Source organism: Salmo salar, chromosome 15 (assembly GCF_965601325.2).
Source record: "Salmo salar chromosome 15, fSalSal1, whole genome shotgun sequence".
NCBI classification, from domain to species: domain Eukaryota; kingdom Metazoa; phylum Chordata; class Actinopteri; order Salmoniformes; family Salmonidae; genus Salmo; species Salmo salar.
This window is the reverse complement of record NC_138305.1, coordinates 57,630,485-57,653,775: the sequence shown is the minus strand read 5'-3', so window position 1 is coordinate 57,653,775 and position 23,291 is coordinate 57,630,485. Positions and strand designations below refer to the sequence as shown.

The window sequence follows — 23,291 nt, the reverse complement described above, 5'->3', positions numbered from 1 at the left end:
AATGACTTAAATGTAAATGTAAATGTAAATGTCTCTGACCTCCTCCCTATAGGCTGTCTCATCGTTGTCTGTGATCAGGTCTACCAATGTTGTGTGGTCAGCAAACTTAATGATGGTGTTTCTTTAACGAGTTGGACGAGAGGGATTTACTCTAGACACCTGAAGGGCCCTCATCCCTGTCATTCGTAGGAGACAGAGATATCGCGGAAGGAGATTGGGGTGCCTTGTGAGGATTAGGCGATGAGTGGCTAATCTGCCTTTGCCATCGGTACTATTGGCCAACGTACAGTCGCTGGATAGTAAAGTGGATGAACTACAATTCACTTATATCCTACCAACGGGACATTAAAAACTGTTATATCTTGTTTCACCGAGTCGTGGCTGAACAACGACATGAATAACATACAGCTGGTGGGTTATACACTGTATCGGCAGGATAGAACAGCAGCCTCTGGAAAGACAAGGGGTGATGGTCTATGTATATTTGTAAACAACAGCTGGTGCACAATATCTAAGGAAGTCTCAAGGTTTTGCTTGCCTGTGGTAGAGTATTTTATGATAAGCTGTAGACCACACTATCTACCTAGCGAGTTCATCTATATTCTTTGTAGCTGTCTATTTACCACCACAAACCGATGCTGGCACCAAGACCGTACTCAATGAGCTGTATACGGCCATAAGCAAACAGGAAAACGCTTATCCAGAGGCGACGCTCCTAGTGGCCAGGGACTTTTTTGCAGGGAAACTTAAATCCGTTTTACCTAATTTCTACCAGCATGTTAAATGTGCAACCAGAGGGGGAAAAATCTAGACCACCTCTACTCCACACACAGAGATGCGTACAAAGCTGTCCCTCGCCCTCCATTTGGAAAATCTGATCATAATTCTATCCTCCTGAGTCCTGCTTATCAGCAAAAATTTAAGCAGTAAGCACCAGTGACTCGGTCAATAAAAAAGTGTTCAGATGAAGCAGATGCTAAGCAATAGGATTGTTTTTCTAGCACAGACTGGAATATGTTCCGGGATTCTTCCGATGGCATTGAGGAGTACACCACATCAGTCACTGGCTACACCAATAAGTGTATTGATGACGTCGTCGCCACAATGACTGTACGTACATACCCCAACCAGAAGCCATTGATTACAGGCAACATCCGCACTGAGCTAAAGGATAAAGCTGCCACTTTCAAGGAGCGGGACTCTAACCCGGAAGTTTATAAGATTATCCCGCTATGCCCTCCGACGAACCATAAAACAGGCAAAGCATCAATACAGGACTAAGATCGAATTTTACTACACCGATTCCGACACTCGTCAGATGTGGCAGGGCTTGCAAACTATTACGGACTACAATGGGAAGCACAGCCGAGAACTGCCCAGTGACACGAGCCTACGAGACAAACTAAATTACTTCTATGCTCGCTTCGAGGCAAGTAATACTGAAACATGCATGAGAGCATCAGCTGTTCCCGGACGACTGTGTGATCATGCTCTCCGCAGCGAGTGAGTAAAATCTTTAAACAGGTCAACATGCACAAGGCCGCAGGGCCAGACGGATTACCAGGACGTGTACTACGAGCATGCGCTGACCAACCGGCAAGTGTCTTCACTGACATTTTCAACCTCTCCTTGTCTGAGTCTGTAATACCAACATGTTTTAGGCAGACCACTATAGTCCCTGTGCCCAAGAACACTAAGGTAACCTGCCTAAATGACTACCGACCCGTAGCACTCACGTCTGTAGCCATGAAGTGCTTTGAAAGGCTGGTCATGGCTCACAACACCATTATCCCAGAAACCCTAGACCCACTCCAATTTGCATACCGCACCAACAGATCCACAAATGATGCAATCTCTATTGCACTCTACACTGCCCTTTCACATCTGGACAAAAGGAACACCTATGTGAGAATGCTATTCATTGACTACAGCTCAACGTTCAATACTACAGTGCCCTTAAAGCTCATCACTAAGCTAAGGTCCCTGGGACTAAACACCTCCCTCTGCAACTGGATCATGGACTTCCTGACGGGCCGCCCCCAGGTGGTAAGGGTAAGTAACAACACATTATTAAGTTTGCCGATGACACAACAGTGATTGGCCTGGTCACCGACAATGACGAGACAGCCTATAGGGAGGAGGTCAGAGACCTGGCCGTGTGGTGCTAGGACAACAACCTCTCCCTCAACGTGATCAAGACAAAGGAGATGATTGTGGACTACAGGTAAAGGAGGACCGAGCACGCTCCCATTCTCATCGATGAGACTGTAGTGGAGCAGGTTGAGAGTTTCAAGTTCCTTTGTGTCCACATCACCAACAAACTAACATGGTCCAAGCACACCAAGACAGTCGTGAAGAGGGCACGACAAAACCTATTCCCCCTCAGGAGACTGAAAAGATTTGGCATGGGTCCTCAGATCCTCAAAAGGTTCTACAGCTGCACCGTCTAGAGCATCCTGACTGGTTGCATCACTGCCTGGTATGGCAACTGCTCAGCCTCCGACCGCAAGGCACTACAGAAGGTAGTACGTACGGCCCAGTACATCACTGGGGCCAAGCTTCCTGCCATCCAGGACCTCTATACCAGGCGGTGTCAGAGGAAGGCCCTAAAACTTGTCAAAGACTCCAGCCACCCTAGTCATAGACTGTTCTCTCTGCTACTGCACGGCAAGCGGTACCAGAGCGCTAAGACTCCTGAACATCTAATCAAATGGCTACCCAGACTATTTGCATTGTCCCCCCTCTTTTACACTGCTGCTACTCTGTTATTATCTATGCATAGTCACTTTAACTCTACCCACATGTACATATTGCCACATTTACCTCGACTAACGGCTACCCCCGCACACTAACTCTGTACTGGTACCACCTGTATATAGCCTCGCTATTGTTATTTTACTGCTGCTCTTTAATTATTTGTTACTTTTATTTAATTTTTTTAGGTATTTTTCTTAACTGCATTGTTGGTTAAGGGCTTGTAAGTGAGCATTTCACTGTATGGTCTACACCTGTGACAAATAAAATTGGATTTGATTTGAGTCATGCTTGGCCACGCAGTCGTGGGTGAACAGGGAGTACAGGAGGGGTCTAAGCATCTACCCCTGAGGGGCCCCAGTGTTGAGGATCAGCGTAGCAGATGTGTTGTTGCCTATCCTTACCACCTGGGGGCGGACGGTCAGGAAGTCCATGATCCAGTTGCAGAGGGAGGTGTTTATTCCTAGCGTCCTTAGCTTAGTGATGAGCTTTGTGGGCACTATGGTGTTGAATGCTGAGCTGTAGTCAATGAATAGTCTTCTCACATAGGTGTTCCTTTTGTCCAGGTGGGAAAGGGCAGTGTGGAATGCGATTGAGATGGCATCATCTGTGGGTCTTTTGGGGCGATATGCGAATTGGTATGGGTCTAGGGTTTCCGGATGATGGTGTTGATGTGAGACATGACCAGCCTTTCAAAGCACTTCATGGCTACCGACGTGAGTGCTACTGGGCGGTAGTCACTTAGGCAGGTAACCTTTGCTTTCTTGGGTACAGGGACTATGGTGGTCTGCTTGAAACATGTAGGTCAGGGAGAGGTTAAATGTCAGTGAATACACTCGCCTACATTGGATTTCTTCTATTATTTCTAATCTAGACCTTAGTCAAATCTATGCTCCCATTCCAATTCTTCTACAGTTCAATGTTAAATTAATGTTTGTTTTTTAAATCATGTAAAATAGTGGCATCAAAGCCAATGACAAATAGGTATATTATTATCTTATTCTTATTCACCTTTTTGCATAAATCCGTGACTGCAGCCTCTACTGGCTACGTTTGTTGGATTCATTACAAAGTAGCCAGACAAACACAAGGCGACAGATATACAGTGTAACCATTCTTGGTTACTTTGGGCTTGTTCGACATTGGAGTCGGCTGCAGGCGACTGCCGACTGAATTCTCAACAAATAACATTGTATCTTAAATAACTACTCTTTATTTTTTGTAGATCAGTCAGCCGCAATTTAGCCATGATATATTACGGTTTTGATCCTCTCGAACACAGCCATTATATTAGTGGATCCGCCCCCCTACAGTACGCATGGGTCGTCAATAGTTACTACAGCCACAAATACATTATGGCTAAAATCCGCCTCTTTCTACAATGAATCTAATTAAGATCTGTTTTTAAACATAACATGAAATACACTGCTAACCTTATACCTGACCCAAACCTTAAACCAAAAGCAAATGTTTACGATATAGTCATTTTGACTTTGTGGTAACTATTGAAAACCTTACGCATGCGCACATTCCGTCTGCCCTTCCGAAGCTTCCTCAAAGTTGTCGCTGGAGAATGAGAGTAGAAACGCGGCTACATGTTGTTGGTTAGATACGTTTAAAGTAACGGAAATACACATTTGTCTAAACTGAATTTCATGGAAGATACTGGTAAGTTTGCAAAAAGTATTTATACATGTTTTCACCTGAACTTGTTACCACTCCGCTTGCTGTAATGTGAAGACGGTGGTGGACGTGTGCGGTCTGGCTAGCTAACTAGCTAGCAGCTAAAGTCGTTAGGCCCAAACCGAGGCAGGGTTGAAGACATCAATACGCTGTTGTACTGTTTGTAAGACTTTCAGCCTATTATTGGATTAAAATTAAACGGTCGCCTTTCCCTACTATCATTACAATGACACGCAGCATATGTGAACTTTACTAACGTCTTATTTGAGGATATACAGTCAGTGGGTAAGGTAGGTATTTAGATCCGTTTGAATTAACTAGCTACGGTTAGTTAGGATACTAAGCCAACTTCACTGTTGTGTTTACCGCGTCGTGCTTCAATGATGTCTGGCTAGCTATCATTACAAGTGGGCTAGCTAGATGGTTAGCTATTTTGGTCGTTGTTGATTGAGCAAATAAATTTTTTAGTTAGATATGATTAACTAACGTTACTATACGCCATTACGCGCGCCTGTGCTAGCTGACATGCTAGCTATGTTCCTAAACACGGAAGTACGCATGCTTGAACAAGTCAACGTGACTGAAGAAGTCGAGAGCTGCGGTCGGTGGGGATTCTTTGGTTTACAACTACTTGAATAAAGTTGAGCATGACTTGAATGGTTCAGGTTCCGAATCTGGAGCATGTATGAAATGTATTTTGTTACTCGTTTTCAGCTAACTTACTTAGCCATATCTGGATATGTGGACATTTGGATCAGATATAACTGTTTTAGTGTATTACTAGAGATGCCACAGGAACCTATAACCCTGCCTAAACATCAAATTGTTACTATGGTTGCTCCATGGACTTTCAGTCTGACCGAAGTCGCCCTAAAAAGATGCAATAGTCTTTACAGGCCAGAATGTTGAATAAAAATGTATTTACTCAACAGGTTGTACATGCTCTTGGTCCTTTTTGGTGGTAGGACGTGGAGATAATGGTGTTTACCCACATTTGTGTTACTGTGCATTCAATAAGTGTTAAGACCCTTTAACCTTTTCCACATTTTACAGCCTTATTCTAAAATTGAATAATTTGTTTCCTCATCAATATACACACAATACCCCGTAATGCCAAAGCGAAAGTAGGCTTTGGGTAATTTTAGCAAATTTAAAAAATACCTTATTTCAGACCCTTTGCTATGAGACTCGAAATTGTGCTCAGGTGAATCCAGTTTCCATTGACCATCCTTGATGTTTCTACAACTTGATTGAAGTTCACCTGTGGCTAATTTAATTGATTGGACATGATTTGGAAAAGCACACAACTGTCAATATAAGGTCCCACAGTTGACGCTGCATGTCAGAGCAAAAACCAAGCCATGAGTTCAAAGGAATTATCCGTAGAGCTTCAAGACAGGATTTAGTCGAGACAGATCTGCGCAAGGGTACCAAAAATGTTATGCAGCATTGAAGGTCTCCAATTACAGCGGCTTTCAACATTCTGAAATGGAGGAAGTTTGGAACCACCAAGAATATATGTTGCCGAAATCAGGGGACAACAAGTAAAGTTGAAATGAAGTTTGTTAAGCATTCTTACTTGTAATGGACTGTTCAGGGATGCTGAGCCTACATGTTGGTATTTCACTCTTGGATTGTAAAGGAGGCTACCCATAACCCAGTCATGTCAATGTGACCTTTGGCATTGCATTTTATGTCAACACTGTCTGGATCCACTTCTGACTCAAGAGCTGGGCGACCATATCGTATTAACTAAAATTCATGTTAGAGGTCGACCGACTTTTAATTAGGGCCGATTTCAAGTTTTCATAGCTATCTGTATTTTTGGCCACCGATTTTTCTTTTTAAGTGTAATTTTTTTCTAATTTAAATTATTTTTTTACACCTTTATTTAACTAGGCAAGTCAGATTGAGAACACATTCTTATTTTCAACGATGGCCTAGGAACGGGGGTTAACTGCCTTGTTCAGGGGGGATTTGTTTTCGCAACCTTCTGGTTACTAGTCCAACGCTCTAACCACCTGCCTTACATTGCACTGACTACCTGTTACGCGAGGGCAGCAAGAAGCCAAGGTATGTTGCTAGCTAGCAAGCATTAAACTTAAGATAAAAAAACGATAAATCTTAACATAATCACTAGTTAACTACACATGGTTGATATTACTAGTTTATCTAACATGTCCTGCGTTGCATATAATCGATGTGGTACCTGTTAATTTCTCATCGAATCACAGCCTACTTCGACAAATGGGTGATTTTAACAAGCGCATTTGCGAAAAAAGCACTGTCGTTGCACCAATGTACCTAACCATAAACATCAATGCCTTTCTTTAAAATCAATACACAAGTATATATTTTTAAACCTGCATATTTAGTTAATATTGCCTGCTAACATTAAATTGTGTCACTTCTCTTGCGTTCATGGCTCGTTGCGAACTAATTTGCCAGAATATTACGTAATTGTGACATAACATTGAAGGTTGTGCAATGTAACAGGAATATTTAGACTTAGGGATGCCACCCGTTGCATAAAATACGGAACGGTTCCGTATTTCACTGAAAGAAAAAACGTTTTGTTTTTGAGATGATAGTTTCCAGATTCGACCGTATTAATGACCTAAGGCTCGTATTTCTGTGTGTTTATTATATTATAATTAAGTCTATGATTTGATAGAGCAGTCTGACTGAGCGGTGGTAGGCACCAGCAAGCATTCATTCAAACAGCATTGCACTGTTTATGACTTCAAGCCTATCAACTCCCAAGATTAGGCTGGTATAACCGATGTGAAATGGCTAGCTAGTTAGCGGGGTGCGCGCTAATAGCGTTTCAAACGTCACTCGCTCTGAGACTTGGAGTAGTTGTTCCCCTTGCTCTACATGGGTAATGCTGCTTCGAGGGTGGCTGTTGTCGATGTGTTCCTGGTTCGAGCCCAGGTAGGAGCGAGGAGAGGGACGGAAGCGATACTGTTACACTGGCAATACTAAAGTGCCTATAAGAACATCCAATAGTCAAAGGTATATGAAATACAAATCGTAGAGAGAAATAGTCCTATAATTCCTATAATAACTACAACCTAAAACTTCTTACCTGGGAATATTGAAGACTCATGTTAAAAGTAACCACCAGCTTTCATATGTTCCCATGTTCTGAGCAAGGCACTTAAACGTTAGCTTTCTTACATGGCACATATTGCACTTTTACTTTCTTCTCCAGCACTTTGTTTTTGCATTATTTAAACCAAATTATTTGAGGCTAAATTGATTTTGATGTATTAAGTTAAAATAAGTGTTCATTCAGTATTGTAATTGTCATTATTACTAATAAATCGGTATCGGCGTTGAAAAATCATAATCGGTCGACCTCTAATTCATGTGTTAGAGCGTTGTTTCAAGTATCAAGGTTTACATTGTCCTACCTTAATCATTTTTCTCTCCTTCGCGCCTTCTATGCTGTGTGCTCTAGGCACCTTTACACAGACACCAAGCCCCTGCCACACACACAACGACAAAAGATAACTTCTTCCTCTCTGACAACGAACAGTTTAAACTTGCTATTTGCATTTGAGGTTTGGTCTAACAGAATTGGGCATATGGGCTCCGAAACACACACACATTATTTTACTGTAATAGATGAGAACATCCGTTCTTATGATACCTTTTTTTGTCTCAACTTCCAAAATGTAGAACAGAGCAGACCCTACTAAAACGAGAGTATCAATGAACATGATTGTGGAAAGTGTATGCTCAGTTTGTCTCACAACGTACTGCTAGCAGCATTTTAGCCACAGACTTAGGTGCTTGATGTCTTGTCTGTTTTATAAATGTGCAATGAGCATAAGATGCATTTATATAAGACATTGGCAGCTCGTTCTCATTCTGAGAAATAGCCTAAGCATCTTTTTATACAGGTAGGCCACTTGATTTCAGTGTCTAAACAAAGTGAATAGGCTAAGTTGTTCAAATAGTTGGTGATGGACAGGACATGGTGTATTCATAAGTTTAACTATTCTACCTTGTTGGCAAGCAAGTAGATCCAAGTTGGCTAGACTTTTAAATATAAAGTTTAGCTGGTTACTCACTTGAGTGATTATGGGACCTGTGTTAATGTTCTATAATGCCTGCTGCTAGAAGTTGGTCATTATCATGGATGTGCATGGTTCTGGTGTTTGTAACAAAAATTGCATTTTCATAGACTTGAAAGCCAGATCAGTGATTGTTGCAAAAAAGCAGATACAATTTATTTTGTTAAAATAATTACAATATTAGTGGGTCTTATGTTTGTGGAAAGCCTATATTTAGCCAAGGTATTATTTTACAAGCCCTGACTTAATTACATTATTCCTGGCTGTTTGAAATGCAGTGTATTGACCTTTCATTGTTTAACAAAGCTTATTTAGAGAACGTTGGAAAAAATGGAGATTTGAGAAATAAGCTCTTTGTGCATATGGAATAGGGCTGTGACAAATTGGCAAATTTGCTTAACATTTAAAATGCTATTTTCTTAATCGGTTTTCCATTAAAACGATAAATTATAAAATTCCAAGTAAATTTACAATGCAGAATAATGGTGCTATTACGCATGTATGACCTCTAGGGCCGGGCGACGAATTTATATCTACCGCAACCCTTTACAGACAGAACGCAGCTACAGTTAAGTGTTAATAGCTACCAGGGTTGCAAAGGGTCGGGAACTTTCCGGTAAATTTCCAGATATTTTCCATGGGAAGTTACGCCCTGAAATTTGGGGAATTTTGCTTAAATGGACGATGTGTTTTGGGAGAGAGGGGTAAGCAGCCTGAAACTCCTGAAACCTATTGCAGTAGCCGTTGCACGGATTCACCATGCCATCCTGTCTGATGTTCTGACTCTGCTTGCAGATGTAAGAGAAGAAATCCGTTTTGCTCTGCCCACTTCCCTGTTGCTCCAAGCAGAGAAAACTGCAGTCTGAAATACATCAAAAAGCGTGAAGACTTCTGCCTGAAGCCCGTGCACACCTCAGCGTACATGTTGGACCCCAAGTATGCTGGCAAGAGCATCCTGTCTGGTTCAGAGATCAACAAGGCCTATGGTGTAATCACTACTGTGTCTCGTCACCTTGGCCTGGATGGGGGCAAGGTTCTTGGCAGTCTGGCGAAGTACACTTCCAAGCAAGGGCTTTGGGATGGAGATGCAATATGGCAGTCTTGCCAACATATCTCATCAGCCACCTGGTGGAAGGGACTTTGTGGATCTGAGGCTCTTTCCCCTGTTGCCTCCATCATCCTCCAAATCCCACCAACATCAGCCGCCTCGGAGCGCAACTGGTCCTTGTTTAGGAACACGCACACCAAAGCACGCAACAGGCTGACCAATACAAGGGTTGAAAATTGGTGGCCATCTGGGCAAATTTGAGGCTTTGAGCCTGACAGCGAGCCATCCTCACCAAGGTTGGAAAGTGACAGTGAAGATGAGGCCTCAGTCTGATGTTCAAGAGGTGGACATTGAGGAGGTCCAGGAAGAATACATGGAAGCCTGAGAGGAAGACAACCAAAGCTTTCGTTTCTGGACTATCATTTTACAGATGTATGTTGAAAATATTTTTGGGAGATGCGATGGATCATCGGATCATTCAATATTCCCTTTGTTGTTCAGTGAGATCATCCCATGTAAAGCGTCAACTCATTTAAAGTTCAATTTGTTACTAAATTGTTCTTTTATTTCTATTGGAAGGATTTAATCACTTGCAATTATGTCTACTTATGATAAGGTTAAGGCTTATGTTTGTCTCCATATGGTAAATATATCCAATGCAATAAACATCTACATTTAAATGGTTTTAATATTAATTCCCATGGAAAGTTTCCACCTGAATATTCCACAAAATGTGCAACCCTAATAGTGACAATTGATACCTTTTTTCAGACAATTTTTAGAAGGTGGTGCCTCTGGTCTGTACCACAGAACAATGAGACAGATATTTCACGGGATGTATAAATGTGAAGCATCCGCTTGGCGTTTCCACTCGCTACCGAATATGGAGAGAAGATGGAACGAGATGGATTTCGGCAGACATTCTGCACATTTTCTCATCGGTTTTAAACAATTGCTCTCAATACAGTTTTCTGTTCCCAAAACTAGAAGCTGTTATGAACAGAGGGAATAAGTTTTGTTGACTTCACCGTGTGCCAAGTAAAAAATAAATAAAAAATAGTTTAGGAGTGCAAAGGTAAATTGAGTTATTGCACACTTCAGAGTAGGTGTTCCCTAACGGAAATATGCTAGAACGCGCCAATTGAATCTCCAACCTCTTTCCTTGTTCTGCCCACTGACTAATTTGTTCCCGTTGGAAACGACAGGCTGTGGTCATTCTTGGGTTAGTAATAAAAAATCTTTGTACTTTTTTCAGATGGTAGTGAGTTGCACGAAGCAGCTCGATTTATTTGGTTGACAGTTCTGGTTGCCTAGTGATGGACTTTAGTCCGGCTTCAGAAGTGGCGTTCCTTTACAGACAAGTAAAATGTCTGTTCATATCACCAGAGAAGGTTTTGTGCTGGCATAAAACAATAAAACGTAGTGTAGCCTACCCTAACAGACAGATATGCTGTAGCCGAGGCACTTTCAAGGGGCCACATAACATTACGCCTGAAAAGCGTAATCGATACATTCTAGCGGTAGCCTACTGATTTCATGAGGCAAAAACTGAGTAGGCTACCCCGTGCTTGATCACACACTTGCATCATTAGTGAAGAGACGGAGCAGGCAAGCCAGCGTGATGGAGAGATTGAGAGAGGCAGAAGAAGAAGCGTGCTCATATGTTTTGGTAATCTGCATCTCGCAATATCTTGTCTTGAATGCCTTGCAAATTCACCAAGTAGCCTGAAGTTTGCCTCTTCCACTCTGTGTAATTAAAAAAAAAAAAAAAAAAATCTCCACAGGCCTTCATAGCCTATCGGCTATAACATGTACAAAATATTTTTGTGTATAACTGTGATTTTACTTAAGTGCAGTGGGGGAAGACAGTTTTTTGGTTAGGGGTTTATATTCATTTATGGCTGGAATCTCATTAACGGGATCGATATGACAACAGCCAGTGAATGTGCAGGGCCCCAAATTCAAACAGAAATCACATAATTCAAATTCCTCAAACATATGTATTTTACACCATTTTAAAGAAACTTGTTGTTAATCCCACCACAGGGTCCGATTTCAAAAAGGCTTTACAGCGAAAGCACACCAAACGATTATGTTAGGTCAGCGCCTAGTTACAGAAAAACACAGCCATTTTTTCAGTCGAAGAGAGGAGTCACAAAAAGGAGAAAGAGAGAAAATGAATCACTAGACTTTGATCTTCATCAGACGACACTTATAGGACTTCATGTTACACAATACATGTATGTTTTGTGTAACATTTATATTTATATCCATTTATATCCAAAAATCTCGGTTTACATTGGCGCGTTATGTTCAGAAATGTTTTGCTTCCAAAACATCCGGTGATTTTTGCAGAGCCACGTCAATTTACAGAGATACTCATCATAAATGTTGATGAAAATACAAGTGTTATGCATGGAACTTCAGATACACACTTCTCCTTAATGCAACCGCTGTGTCAGATTTAAAAAAAAAAGCTTTACCAAAAAAGCACACCATGCAATCTGAGTACGGCGGTCAGACACAAAAACAAGCCATACATATCCGCCATGTTGGAGTCAACAGAAGTCAGAAATGGCATTTTAAATATTCACTTACCTTTGATCTTCATCAGAATGCACTCCCAGCAATCCCAGTTCCACAATAAATGTTTGTTTTGTTCGATAAAGTCCATCCTTTATGTCCAAATACCTCCTTTTTGTTCGCACCTTCAGTTCACAAATCCAAATTCACGATGCGCAGGCCAGAAACTCAAATTCCATTACAGTTTGTAGAAACATGTCAAACGATGTATAGAATCAATCTTTCGGATGTTTATCATAAATCTTCAATAAGATTTCAACCGGAGAATTCCTTTTGTCTTTAGAAATGCAATGGAACTCAGCTACATCTCACGGGCGCGCACATGGCTGAAGCTCATGCCCATCTGGCAGTCCTCTCACTCAATCAGCTCTTATTTCCCCCCACTTCACAGTAGAAGCCTCAAATAAGGTTCTAAAGACTGTTGACATCTAGTGGAAGCCGTAGGAAGTGCAATATGACCCCACAGACACTGTATATTGGATAGGCCAAGACTTAAAATTACAAACCTCAGATTTCCCACTTCCTGGTTGGATTTTGTCTCAGGTTTTTGCCTGCCATATGAGTTCTGTTATACTCACAGACATCATTCAAACCGTTTTAGAAACTTCAGTGTTTTCTATCCAAATCTACTAATAATATGTATATCTTAGCTTATGGGCCGGAGTAGCAGGCAGTTTACTACGGGCACCATATTCATCCTAGCTACTCAATACTGCCATCCAGCCATAAGAAGTTAATGTTAAGGATCCCAACTTTGATTTAATGTTCACACTCCTAGTATGGACTTTTTCTGTGATATTACATGACCAGCCATATCACCCAGTCATACCTGATTCCACATAAATTTCCTGTAATACTAACTAATAATTACTGTCCCTTCTCGATCTTGTGATATTGACGTGCAATATGTGTTCCTCTCAGACCTGCACCTCTCAGACGAGCCCATGACGGGGATGTTGGACACAGACAGCCCGGAAAGTGGGGAGTCCCCAGAAATGGAGGGCAACGGAGAGGACTTCCTCCCCGACCTGCCTGTCCTCACGCATGCTGCTGAATGGACCATGGATCAGGTCAGTGTGGGAAATGCACGTGGGGTTTAACCTCTTTCCCCTGGATGTCATTGTAATGACAAGGCCAATGTATCCTTTTTTGTTATTATTCTGTACAATAATATAGCAAATGCTATTTTGTCTGCCTGCATTACTAGTAGGTCTAAACACCAACACTTCCATCTTTCAATAGTGGTGCTCTCTCAAACATGAGGCAGTCCCTTGCCTATTTTCTTAGTTGCTTGCTGGTAATAATTTCCTTCCCCCTTGTCCAGGATCCCCATAACCTCACCACGGTTATCCACGACTCGGACTCAGAGTCAGATCAGTCGTCACCAGAGGTAATAGAGCAGCACCAGATCCAGCAGTCTGATCTAGGATCTGTTGAACAGGCAGTGCAGCACTTCCAGCTAGCGAGCGCTGAACTCTTCCAAGAGGAGCATGAGGATTCAGATGAGCAGTCTCGTTCTCCACAGGCAGAACAACAGAACCAAATGGAGGCATCGTCAGACGAGAGTCAGGATGGGCACAACACAGCCACAGAGCCTCTGATACAGAGCGAGAAGTTGTCCGACGCTGTAGAACAGCAACAAGATCGAGTCCAAGCCCAGCCACCAATGGTTGCAGAAGATGGTAGCCCAGCTAACATGGAACTTGAAGAATCCAAAGAGACAGAGCAGGGGGAACCTGTTGAAGAACCAGCTGTCCCTACAGAGCCTCTTATCCCTTCTGAGTATGAGAAGCTGGCTAAAGGGTGTGAGGAGAACCCTGATGACTTCAATGGTTGGGTCTACCTGCTGCAGTATGTGGAGCAAGAGGTGAGTGTGGAAAAGTCCTGGAATGTTTATGTTGACCCTTGCTTGTATTGTGACTAGGTTTTATCTGCTGTGTTAAACTACATGTAAACATTGAGGTTGTTCTGTCAGGAAGCAAGTTGTAAATGTAATTTTTTTTGCCGCCTCAGAATCATCTTGGTGTGGTGAGGAAGGCGTTTGATGCGTTTTTCTTGCGCTACCCCTACTGCTACGGCTACTGGAAGAAGTTAGCTGACACTGAGAAGAAACATGGCAATGCACAGGTGGCAGAGGAGGTAAGTCTCTGTCTTCCATGGCTGGGCTCATGCAGTGGTATTTAATAGTGTAAATGGACATCTTCTCCTCCTATCCTCTGTCCTGATCTGAAAGGGCTTGACAGGGTTAGTGGCTGGAGCTTTGTTCTGTCTACTGTTTGCGTCCTTGCTGTGGCAGTCATTCGGCTTTTCACACTGGTTGTCTCATTCCCCAATGTCGTTTTTGCCTCCTATCCCCAGGTGTACCGGCGGGGTGTGCATGCCATCCCCCTCAGTGTGGACCTGTGGCTCCACTACCTGTCCTTCATCAAGGACAACGCTGACCCTGAAGACCCAGAGACACCGTCACGCATTAGAGCGTGAGTAAAGAGCTCTGTCCTCACTGAAAAGTGAAAGGCCGCACCTCAACACACACACTCCTGTATATCCACAAGTTAGGTGCGCGAGAGCCTTGTGACAATTCCAAAACCAAGTGTTTTACTGATTTTACAGGTCATAGTGTATTATTAACAGGGTTGGGGTCATTTGTTTTCCAAAAAAATAACTAATCAGATTACAAATGCTTTTGAAAAATATTAATAATATTCAGAAAAGATGTTTGTGGAAAAAATGTATTGACACCTTTGTTTTATCAATGATCTTCCATTCAGCATTGAAAAGGGGTGTAAGTTTGTTCCACCTGAGCTAGTCTGACCACAAGTCAAAGACCACCATGATGACACATGGATCCTTTTTGTCTTCTTCTAATGCCTTTTTAAAGGGAAAGCAATCAGATTACGTTACTAAGTTTGGGTAATCCAACAGTTACATTACTGATAAATGTGGACAGGTAACTAACGGATTACATTTAGAAAGTAACCTACCCAACCCTGATCGTTAATCATGTCGTCTGTGTTCTATCCTACAGTGCGTATGAGCATGCTGTGTTGGCAGCAGGGACAGACTTCCGCTCTGACCGTCTGTGGGAGACCTACATCAACTGGGAGACGGAGCAGGAGAAATTGGCCAACGTCACGGCCATCTACGATCGTATCCTGGGCATACCCACCCAGCTCTACTCACAGCACCTCCAGAGGTATGACGGGTCAGCTCATTCACAATAGGTTTTGATAAACCGTCCATGAGGGTTATGGTCTACATCTCAGGTAGTGGGTAGCTCAGAGAAATCAAACACTGGCATTAGTTCTAACCTTGTCAGCCACACTTACTTTCAGGGGCACTATTTTCTGGTAGTACTTTTTGTTCTCTTAGTGATGTACTGATTTGTCATTCTTCAGGTTCAAAGAGCATGTGCAGAACAACAACCCCAAACACTTCCTGTCAGAGGAGGAGTTTGTCCAGCTCAGGGTGGAGCTAGCCAAAGCCAATGCAGTCACCGTCAATGAGGAGGGAGAGGAAGCAACACCCGTGGAGCCCGAGGGACTCCCAGCCGGCACCGAGGACCTCCCAGATCCTGCTAAGGTACGACTCCGCTGCCTCACCTTCAGGGGGGTTGATGTACCACAACATGCCAGAGGGTTAAGAAGGAGGCCCTTGTCTCTTCATCACCCATGGAGACATCCATGGGGTGAAACACACATCTGTGCAGGTTTGAAGAGGTGTCTTTCCATCAGCAGCCAAGCCAATGAGTACGTGGGCATCATCCAGTCAGGGATTTGGAATGGACGGATCGTGGGCTGGCTGGCCTAGTTGAGTGACTCCCCTCATCCTCTCCAGTCCCCAGCACCAGGACTGGCCTACAGACAGGGTGTATATGGTACATACCCTGCCCCGGGGTGGGCCTCGGTCCCTGGGTAGGCCCCAACACCTTCGACAGGCAGAGCCCCTGCTTGTCTCTGGCTCTCTTTCAGCCTCAGGGTGATGTAAATAACCTTGGCAGCTGGACATGCAGTTTACACATCAGTGGAGAATGAGATAGTTACGAGATTGTTTGAAAGTCAAGCAGTTAACGTTGAGTGTCTTGTGCTATGTTTAGAGAGTGACGGAGATTGAGAACATGCGCCACAAGGTGATCGAGTCGCGCCAGGAGGTGTTCAACCAAAACGAGCAGGAGGTCAGCAAACGCTGGGCCTTCGAGGAAGGGGTGAGTTCTGACATCTGTCTTTTAATGATCAGAATATCATCCAATTTTATTTCATATTGTTAAAAGGAATAGTTCACCTCAAAGTTTTCATACCTCTAAAGTGGGCTTTGTCAAGCTGGGTGGAGATGGAATTGGATGGTGCCACTCTTTCCCATTCATTTGGGATTGAGGCCTACAGATGTCTACACAATAGATGGAATACGAGGTATGAAAATATTTGACAAATATTGATTTTTGGGGTGAACTATCCCTCATTTATTTCCTTCCATTGTTAATAACATTACTTTTGAAATGATTGTACATTTTGGTCCGCTGCCATTTTGAATGCCGTGTTTCCCTTTTCCCCTCGTAGATAAAACGGCCCTACTTCCACGTTAAAGCCCTGGAGAAGACCCAGCTCAGCAACTGGAAGGAGTATCTGGACTTTGAGATCGAGAATGGCACTCCCGAACGCGTGGTCGTTTTGTTCGAACGCTGCCTCATCGCCTGTGCTCTCTACGAGGACTTCTGGATGAAGGTAACCCAACCTTAACCTTTGACCTTCAACCCCACCTCAAAAATAATGACCCCTGCACTTCCCCCATCAACGATTGCATCACTTCCTGACAACAGTAAATCGTCCTGAACATCTCTTCTTTGCGTGTAACGTTGATCTGTTAATCACTGTATCTGTTGTATTAGGGGATGGCCAGCTTTGCCACACAAGATTTGACTCCAGCATTTGCCAACTACTACGTTGCATCTTCTCCGTCTCCCACTACCTTACAGAAACTTATCTTATTGGTTCCATGAAGGTGCTGATGGGTTTACAAAGAACATTTCTAAAAACACGATCTTGTCAATGAAGAAATTCACTGGTTGAGCAAACTGGAAATGGGTGTTTTAAAATGTTGTTGTCACCTTCCCTTCCTCGTCTTCTCTCCACCTCCTGCTCTCCACCCACCCCGTCCTCCCCTCTTTCTCCAACCCTCCTCTTTTTCTTGCTTCACACTGAAGTACGCAAAATATCTAGAGTGCTACAGCATTGAGGGAGTGCGACATGTGTACAAGAAGGCGTGTACCATCCACCTATCCAAGAAGCCCAACATTCACCTGCTGTGGGCCGCGTTCGAGGAGCAGCAGGGTGAGTGGTGTTTCTAGTTCCCACTTAACATCACATTCACATAAAGCTGTGACGGTTATGGAATTTTGGGTAAGAATTAATTGTCAAGCAAATTACCATGGTTGTCAATTTTGTTAAATGGTTTTGAACTTGTAATGTACCATAATGCATCTATGAAAATCAGCTACTACATGCATACTAAATGAATGCAACACAGCTCTGGTAACCCCCCCCCCCCCCGTCTAATTTAAATGTTTTTGACTGCTTGGAACTTTTGGAAATGAAACATCTCCTCCCGACTGTGCTGTTTTTGCTTGTAAAAAAAGATGTACCAACCTTACCCTCATGTACAGTTGAAGTCGGAAGTTTACATTCACTTAGGTTGGAGTCATTAACTCGTTTTAACCACTCCACAAATTTCTTGTTAACAAACTATAGTTTTGGCAAGTCGGTTAGGACATCTACTTTGTGCATGACACAAGTCATTTTGCCAACAATTGTTTACAGACAGATTATATCAATTATAACTCACTGTATCACAATTCCAGTGGGTCAGATGTTTACATACACTAAGTTGATTGTGCCTTTAAACAGCTTGGAAAATTCCAGAAAATGATGTCATGGCTTTAGAAGCTTCTGATAGGCTAATTGACATCATTTGAGTCAATTGGAGGTGTACCTGTGGATGTATTTCAAGGCCTACCTTCAAACTCAGTGCCTCTTTGCTTGACGTCATGTGAAAATCAAAATAAATCAGCCAAGACCTCAGAAAATAAATTGTAGACCTTCACAAGTCTGGTTCATCCTTCGGAGCAATTTCCAAACACCTGAAGGTACCACGTTCATCGGCACAAACAATAGTACGCAAGTATAAACACCATGGGACCACGCAGCCGTCATTCTCCTCAGGAAAGAGACGCGTTCTGTTCATCTCTAGGAGACGTACTTTGGTGTGAAAAGTGCAAATCAATCCCAGAACATCAGCAAAGGACCATGTGAAGATGCTGGAGGAAACGGGTACAAAAGTATCTATATCCACAGTAAAATGAGTCCTATATCGACATGACCTGAAAGGCCGCTCGGCAAGGAAGAAGCCACTGCTCTAAAACCGCCATTAAAAAAAGCCAGACTACAGTTTACAACTGCACATGGGGACAAAGATCATACTTCTTGGAGAAATGTCCTCTGGTCTGATGAAACAAAAATAGAACTGTTTGGCCATAATGACCATTGTTATGTTTGGAGGAAAAAGGGGGAGACTTGTAAGCCGAAGAACACCATCCCAACCGTGAAGCATGGGGGTGGCTGCATCTTGTCATGGGGGTGCTTTGCTACAGGAGGGACTGGTGCACTTCACAAAATGGATGGCATCATGAGGTTGGAAATTGATGTGGATATATTGAAGCAACATCTCAAGACATCAGTCAGGAAGTTAAAGCTTGGTCGCAAATGGGTCTTCCAAATGGACAATGACCCCAAGCACACTTTCAAAGTTGTGGCAAAATGGCTTAAGGACAACAAAGTCAAGGTATTGGAGTGGCTGTCACAAAGCCCTGACCTCAATCCCATAGAAAATATGTGGGCAGAACTGAAAAAGCGTGTGCGAGCAAGGAGGCCTACAAACCTGACTCAGTTACACCAGTTTTGTTAGGAGGAATGGGCCAAAATTCACCCAACTTATTGTGGGAAGCTTGTGGAAGTCTTCCTGAAACGTTTGACCCAAGTTAAACCATTTAAAGGTAATGCTACCAAATACTAATTGAGTGTATGTAAACTTCTGACCCACTGGGAATGTGATGAAGGAAATATAAGCCGAAATAACTCCTTCTCTGAAATATTATTCTGACATTTCACATTCTTAAAATAAAGTAGTGGTCCTAAGACAGAACTTTTATCTGGATTAAATGTCAGGAATTGTGAATCTGAGTTTAAATGTATTTGCCTAAGGTGTATGTAAACTTCTGACTTCAACTGTAAAAATGTAATGATTATTAGGTAAACTTTGTCTATTTGAAAATAAAAATGAATCCCCACCCTATTAAAATGAATGTGTTAAGACAATTCTGACAAAACAATTGTGGTTCATGGTGGTTGTCCATAATTGTTGGTTATACGATTATTGTGCCAGTCCCACGATTCACACACCTCACTTGTCAGACCTTTACCTGATGTGATTTACAAACAAGTGCATTCGACTAACGAGGCTGAGACGATCACGTAATAGAATTTCAAAAGCCTTGGTAGCCTCTGTCTACACAGACTAGTAAGAAACATTCAACCCAGAATTGGAACTGAGTTTTTGTGTTGTTTCCCTGCAGGGAACATAGAGGAGGCACGCGGCATCCTGAAGTCTCTGGAAGAGGTGGTACCGGGCCTGGCCATGGTGCGTCTGCGGCGGGTCAGCCTGGAACGTCGCCACGGCAATCTGGAGGAGGCAGAGGCCCTGTTGAGCGAGGCGATGGCATCGGGGAAGAATGCCAGCGAGACGTCGTTCTACGCCGTGAAGCTGGCCCGGCAGCTGCTGAAGGTGCAGAGGAGCCTCACCAAGGCCCGCAAGGTGCTGCTGGACACCATAGACAAGGACCAGGTAAGATCAGAGCTAGATGAATGGAATCACTTGGTTCAGGATCTTGATATTGAGATACAGTACATGGTGTCAAAGGGAGTTTGATTCAGAGAGAATGTGTTTTGAGAAACCATTTGAGTTCATTGTGTGTGTCTCCAGACGAGTCCTAAGCTGTACCTGAACCTGCTAGAGCTGGAGTACAGTGGGGACGTGCAGCAGAATGAGGCGGAAATCTTGGCCTGCTTCGACCGCGCCCTGAGCAGCCCGCTGCCCCTCGACTGCCGCCTCACCTTCTCTCAGCGCAAGGTCGAGTTCCTCGAGGACTTTGGCAGCGACATCAATAAGTCAGTTCACCTACAGTACCTACACCCTCAAACAATGAGTACATTTTCACTGACCAGTGTTCTGATTAGTCAATGAATCCATATGGCATGCTTGCACTCCTAATCCCAACCATGTACTCTTTTTCCATCCTCACAGGTTAGTGACTGCATACGATGAACACCAGAAGCTTCTGAAAGAACATGAGTCGACAAAGAGGAAAGCAGAGAATGGGTAAGATTTGAATTTGTTAACTTCTCTCTCTGTTTAACATTTACGACATTGAGTACAACACAGTAGGATGCTTCATAGCAGGTTGTGAATCGCCATACCTGAATTGATTTAGTTGGGTGCTCTTGATTGACATGAACCTGTTCCTTCGTGTTCCTGCAGCTCCCAGGAGCCCGAGTCGAAGAGACAGCGTACAGACGAGCACCCAGGTTCAGGGCACATGATGCAGGGAGACAACTCTGCCTACAACTACAACTGGTACCAAGTGAGTCCTATGCTAGAGCAGAGTCAAACATGGTTATACATGCAATTTGTATTGGAAGGTGACAAATGTAATACCATCCCTGACGAAGGCGTTCCATGACAATTGGTTCTCACTAGAATAACAAAAATGGGAGGACGATAGTGTTGAACTCTATCATATGGTGACGCTGAAAGGAATGCCAACTAACCCGGTCTTTCCTTGCTTTCCTTCTACAGCAACAGTACAATAACTGGGGCCAGCATTCCTGGGGACAGTACAACCAGTATGCCCAGCAGTATAACCAGTACTACCCCCCTCCACCCACATGATGTGTTCAAAGACCGATGGACAGAGGTCCTTCTGAAGGAAGAAATTCAGAGGAAGCGTCCTTTCTACCCAGCCCAACCGCTCAGCTCAGCTAGACCATCCTCCTCCTTTGATTTGTTGTTTGATGTCCTTTTGTTTCCATTGGCCATTTGACATATTCACTGTAATCACCATCTCACCATCATTCATTGACTTGCTGCTTTTTGTGTTCTTTACGCATGTGTTGTTGATGCAGACTTCAGATTATAATTTTTTCCCCCCACAGTCAAAATTACGCCAAATTATATGTTTTTAGATTTTAGATTGGATGGCTACTTAGTTTGGTTCCTCTTCGATATCTCTGTGTGGGGAAACTAGTTATGTTTGATACAGATTATAGATTCGTATGGAGGTAGTGGTACCTGCTGTGCTCCGAGTCCTCCCTGAGCCTCTCCTCTGCTTTCCTAAGATTAAGGTTTGTTTTGTTTTCTGGGACAAGAACAGAAATGAATATAGATTCATTTTTTTTATTTTGACTTAATTTCATAATAAAGACATTGATATCCTATTTCTTGTTATGATGTTCCCTGAATTAACCCTTTTTATACAATATTAATATCACTGCCATTGTAGCATAACCGTTAAGATTGGAGAGCAAATTGCCTGTACCTACCCAATCATAAGTTTCAGTAATTGACATGTACTTACTCGTACACATTTTATAGATGAAAGCATAGGTCATACTCAGCAGACATCAACCCTGGTTATGGTGTGGTACAGTAGGATGTGGCGTGTGCTGGCTTTTGTTCCAACTCCAACCCACCACTTTAAAACTGATGTAGTTTATCATGGTCTTAATCAAGCAGTTCTAATTGGCTTTTTATGTTGTGGATGGGAGTGACCTCAGCCAGTGCTACATAAAGTCAGAAAAAAATAAAAATAGAAACATCCCTTTTTCAGGACCCTGTCTTTCAAAGATAATTTGTAAAAATACAAATAACTTCACAGATTTTCATTGTAAAGGGTTTAAACACTGTTTCCCATGCTTGTTCAATGAACCATAAACAATGAATGAACATGCACCTGTGGAACGGTCGTTAAGACACTAACAGCTTACAGACAGTAGGCAATTAAGGTCACAGTTATGAAAACTTAGGACACTAGAGAGGCCTTTCTACTGACTCTGGAAAAACACCAAAAGAAAGATGTCCAGGGTCCCTGCTCATCTGCGTGAACGTGTCTTAGGCATGCTGCAAGGAGGTATGAGGACTGCAGATGTGGCCAGGGCAATAAATTGTAATGTCTGTACTGTGAGACGTCAAAGACAGGACAGACAGCTGATCGTCCTCGCAGTGGTAGACCACATGTAACAACAGCTGCACAGGATCGGTACATCCGAACATCACACCTGCGAGACAGGTACAGGATGGAAACAACTGCCTGAGTTACACCAGGAATGCACAATACCTCCATCAGTGCTCAGACTGTCCGCAATAGGATGAGAGAGGCTGGACTGAGGGCTTGTAGGCCTGTTGTAAGGCAGGTCCTCACCAGATATCACCGGCAACAACGCCGCCTATGGGCACAGACCCACCGTTTCTGGACCAGACAGGACTGGCAAAAAATGCTCTTTGATGAGTCGCGGTTTTGTCTCGCCAGGGGTGATGGTCAGATTCACGGTTATCGTTGAAGGAATGAGCGTTACACCGAGGCCTGTAATCTGGAGCGGGATTGAGGTGGAGGGTCCGTCATGGTCTGGGGCGGTGTGTCACATCGTCGGACTGAGCTTGTCAATGCAGGCAATCTCAACGCTATGCGTTACAGGGAAGATATCCTCCTCCCTCATGTGGTACCCTTCCTGCAGGCTCATCCTGACATGATCCTCTAGCATGACAATGCCACCAGCCATACTCCTCATTCAGTGCGTGATTTCCTGCAAGACAGGAATGTCAGTGTTCTGCCATGGCCAGCGAAGAGCCCGGATCTCAATCCCATTGAGCACGTCTGGGACCTGTTGGATCGGAGGGTGAGGGCTAGGGCCATTCCCCCCAGAAATGTGGAAGAGTGGGGTAACATCTCACAGCAAGAACTAACAAATCTGGTGCAGTCCATGAGGAGGAGATGCACTGCGGTACTTAATGCAGCTGGTGGCCACACCAGATAGACTGTT

The 23,291-nt window shown here is 43.3% G+C and overlaps 1 protein-coding gene across 2 annotated transcripts; it reads left to right on the top strand.

The window, feature by feature from the left end:
- Positions 1–4,263: 4,263 nt before the first annotated feature.
- On the top strand, positions 4,264–21,689 carry LOC106571578 (PRP39 pre-mRNA processing factor 39 homolog (yeast)). 2 transcript variants are annotated; one of them, XM_014144805.3, is made up of 16 exons: positions 4,264–4,422; positions 13,072–13,220; positions 13,475–13,540; positions 13,676–14,017; positions 14,164–14,289; positions 14,509–14,627; positions 15,176–15,343; positions 15,546–15,729; positions 16,244–16,351; positions 16,704–16,868; positions 17,348–17,474; positions 19,772–20,040; positions 20,179–20,363; positions 20,500–20,574; positions 20,734–20,836; positions 21,052–21,689. In XM_014144805.3, exons 1-16 carry the CDS (start codon positions 4,410–4,412, stop codon positions 21,142–21,144), a joined length of 2,292 nt encoding a protein of 763 aa, XP_014000280.1. In that variant the 5' UTR covers positions 4,264–4,409; the 3' UTR covers positions 21,145–21,689. The 2 variants fall into 2 exon arrangements, with proteins under 2 accessions (XP_014000280.1, XP_014000279.1); XM_014144804.3 differs by having other exon boundaries at positions 13,475–14,017.
- Positions 21,690–23,291: the final 1,602 nt, after the last annotated feature.

Excerpts from the sequence above, each read along its gene's own strand:
- LOC106571578 (XM_014144804.3), top strand. Across the intron at positions 14,290-14,508 it reads ATGCACAGGTGGCAGAGGAG|GTGTACCGGCGGGGTGTGCA; the intron begins GTAAGTCTCTGT and ends TCCTATCCCCAG. Across the intron at positions 15,344-15,545 it reads TACTCACAGCACCTCCAGAG|GTTCAAAGAGCATGTGCAGA; the intron begins GTATGACGGGTC and ends GTCATTCTTCAG.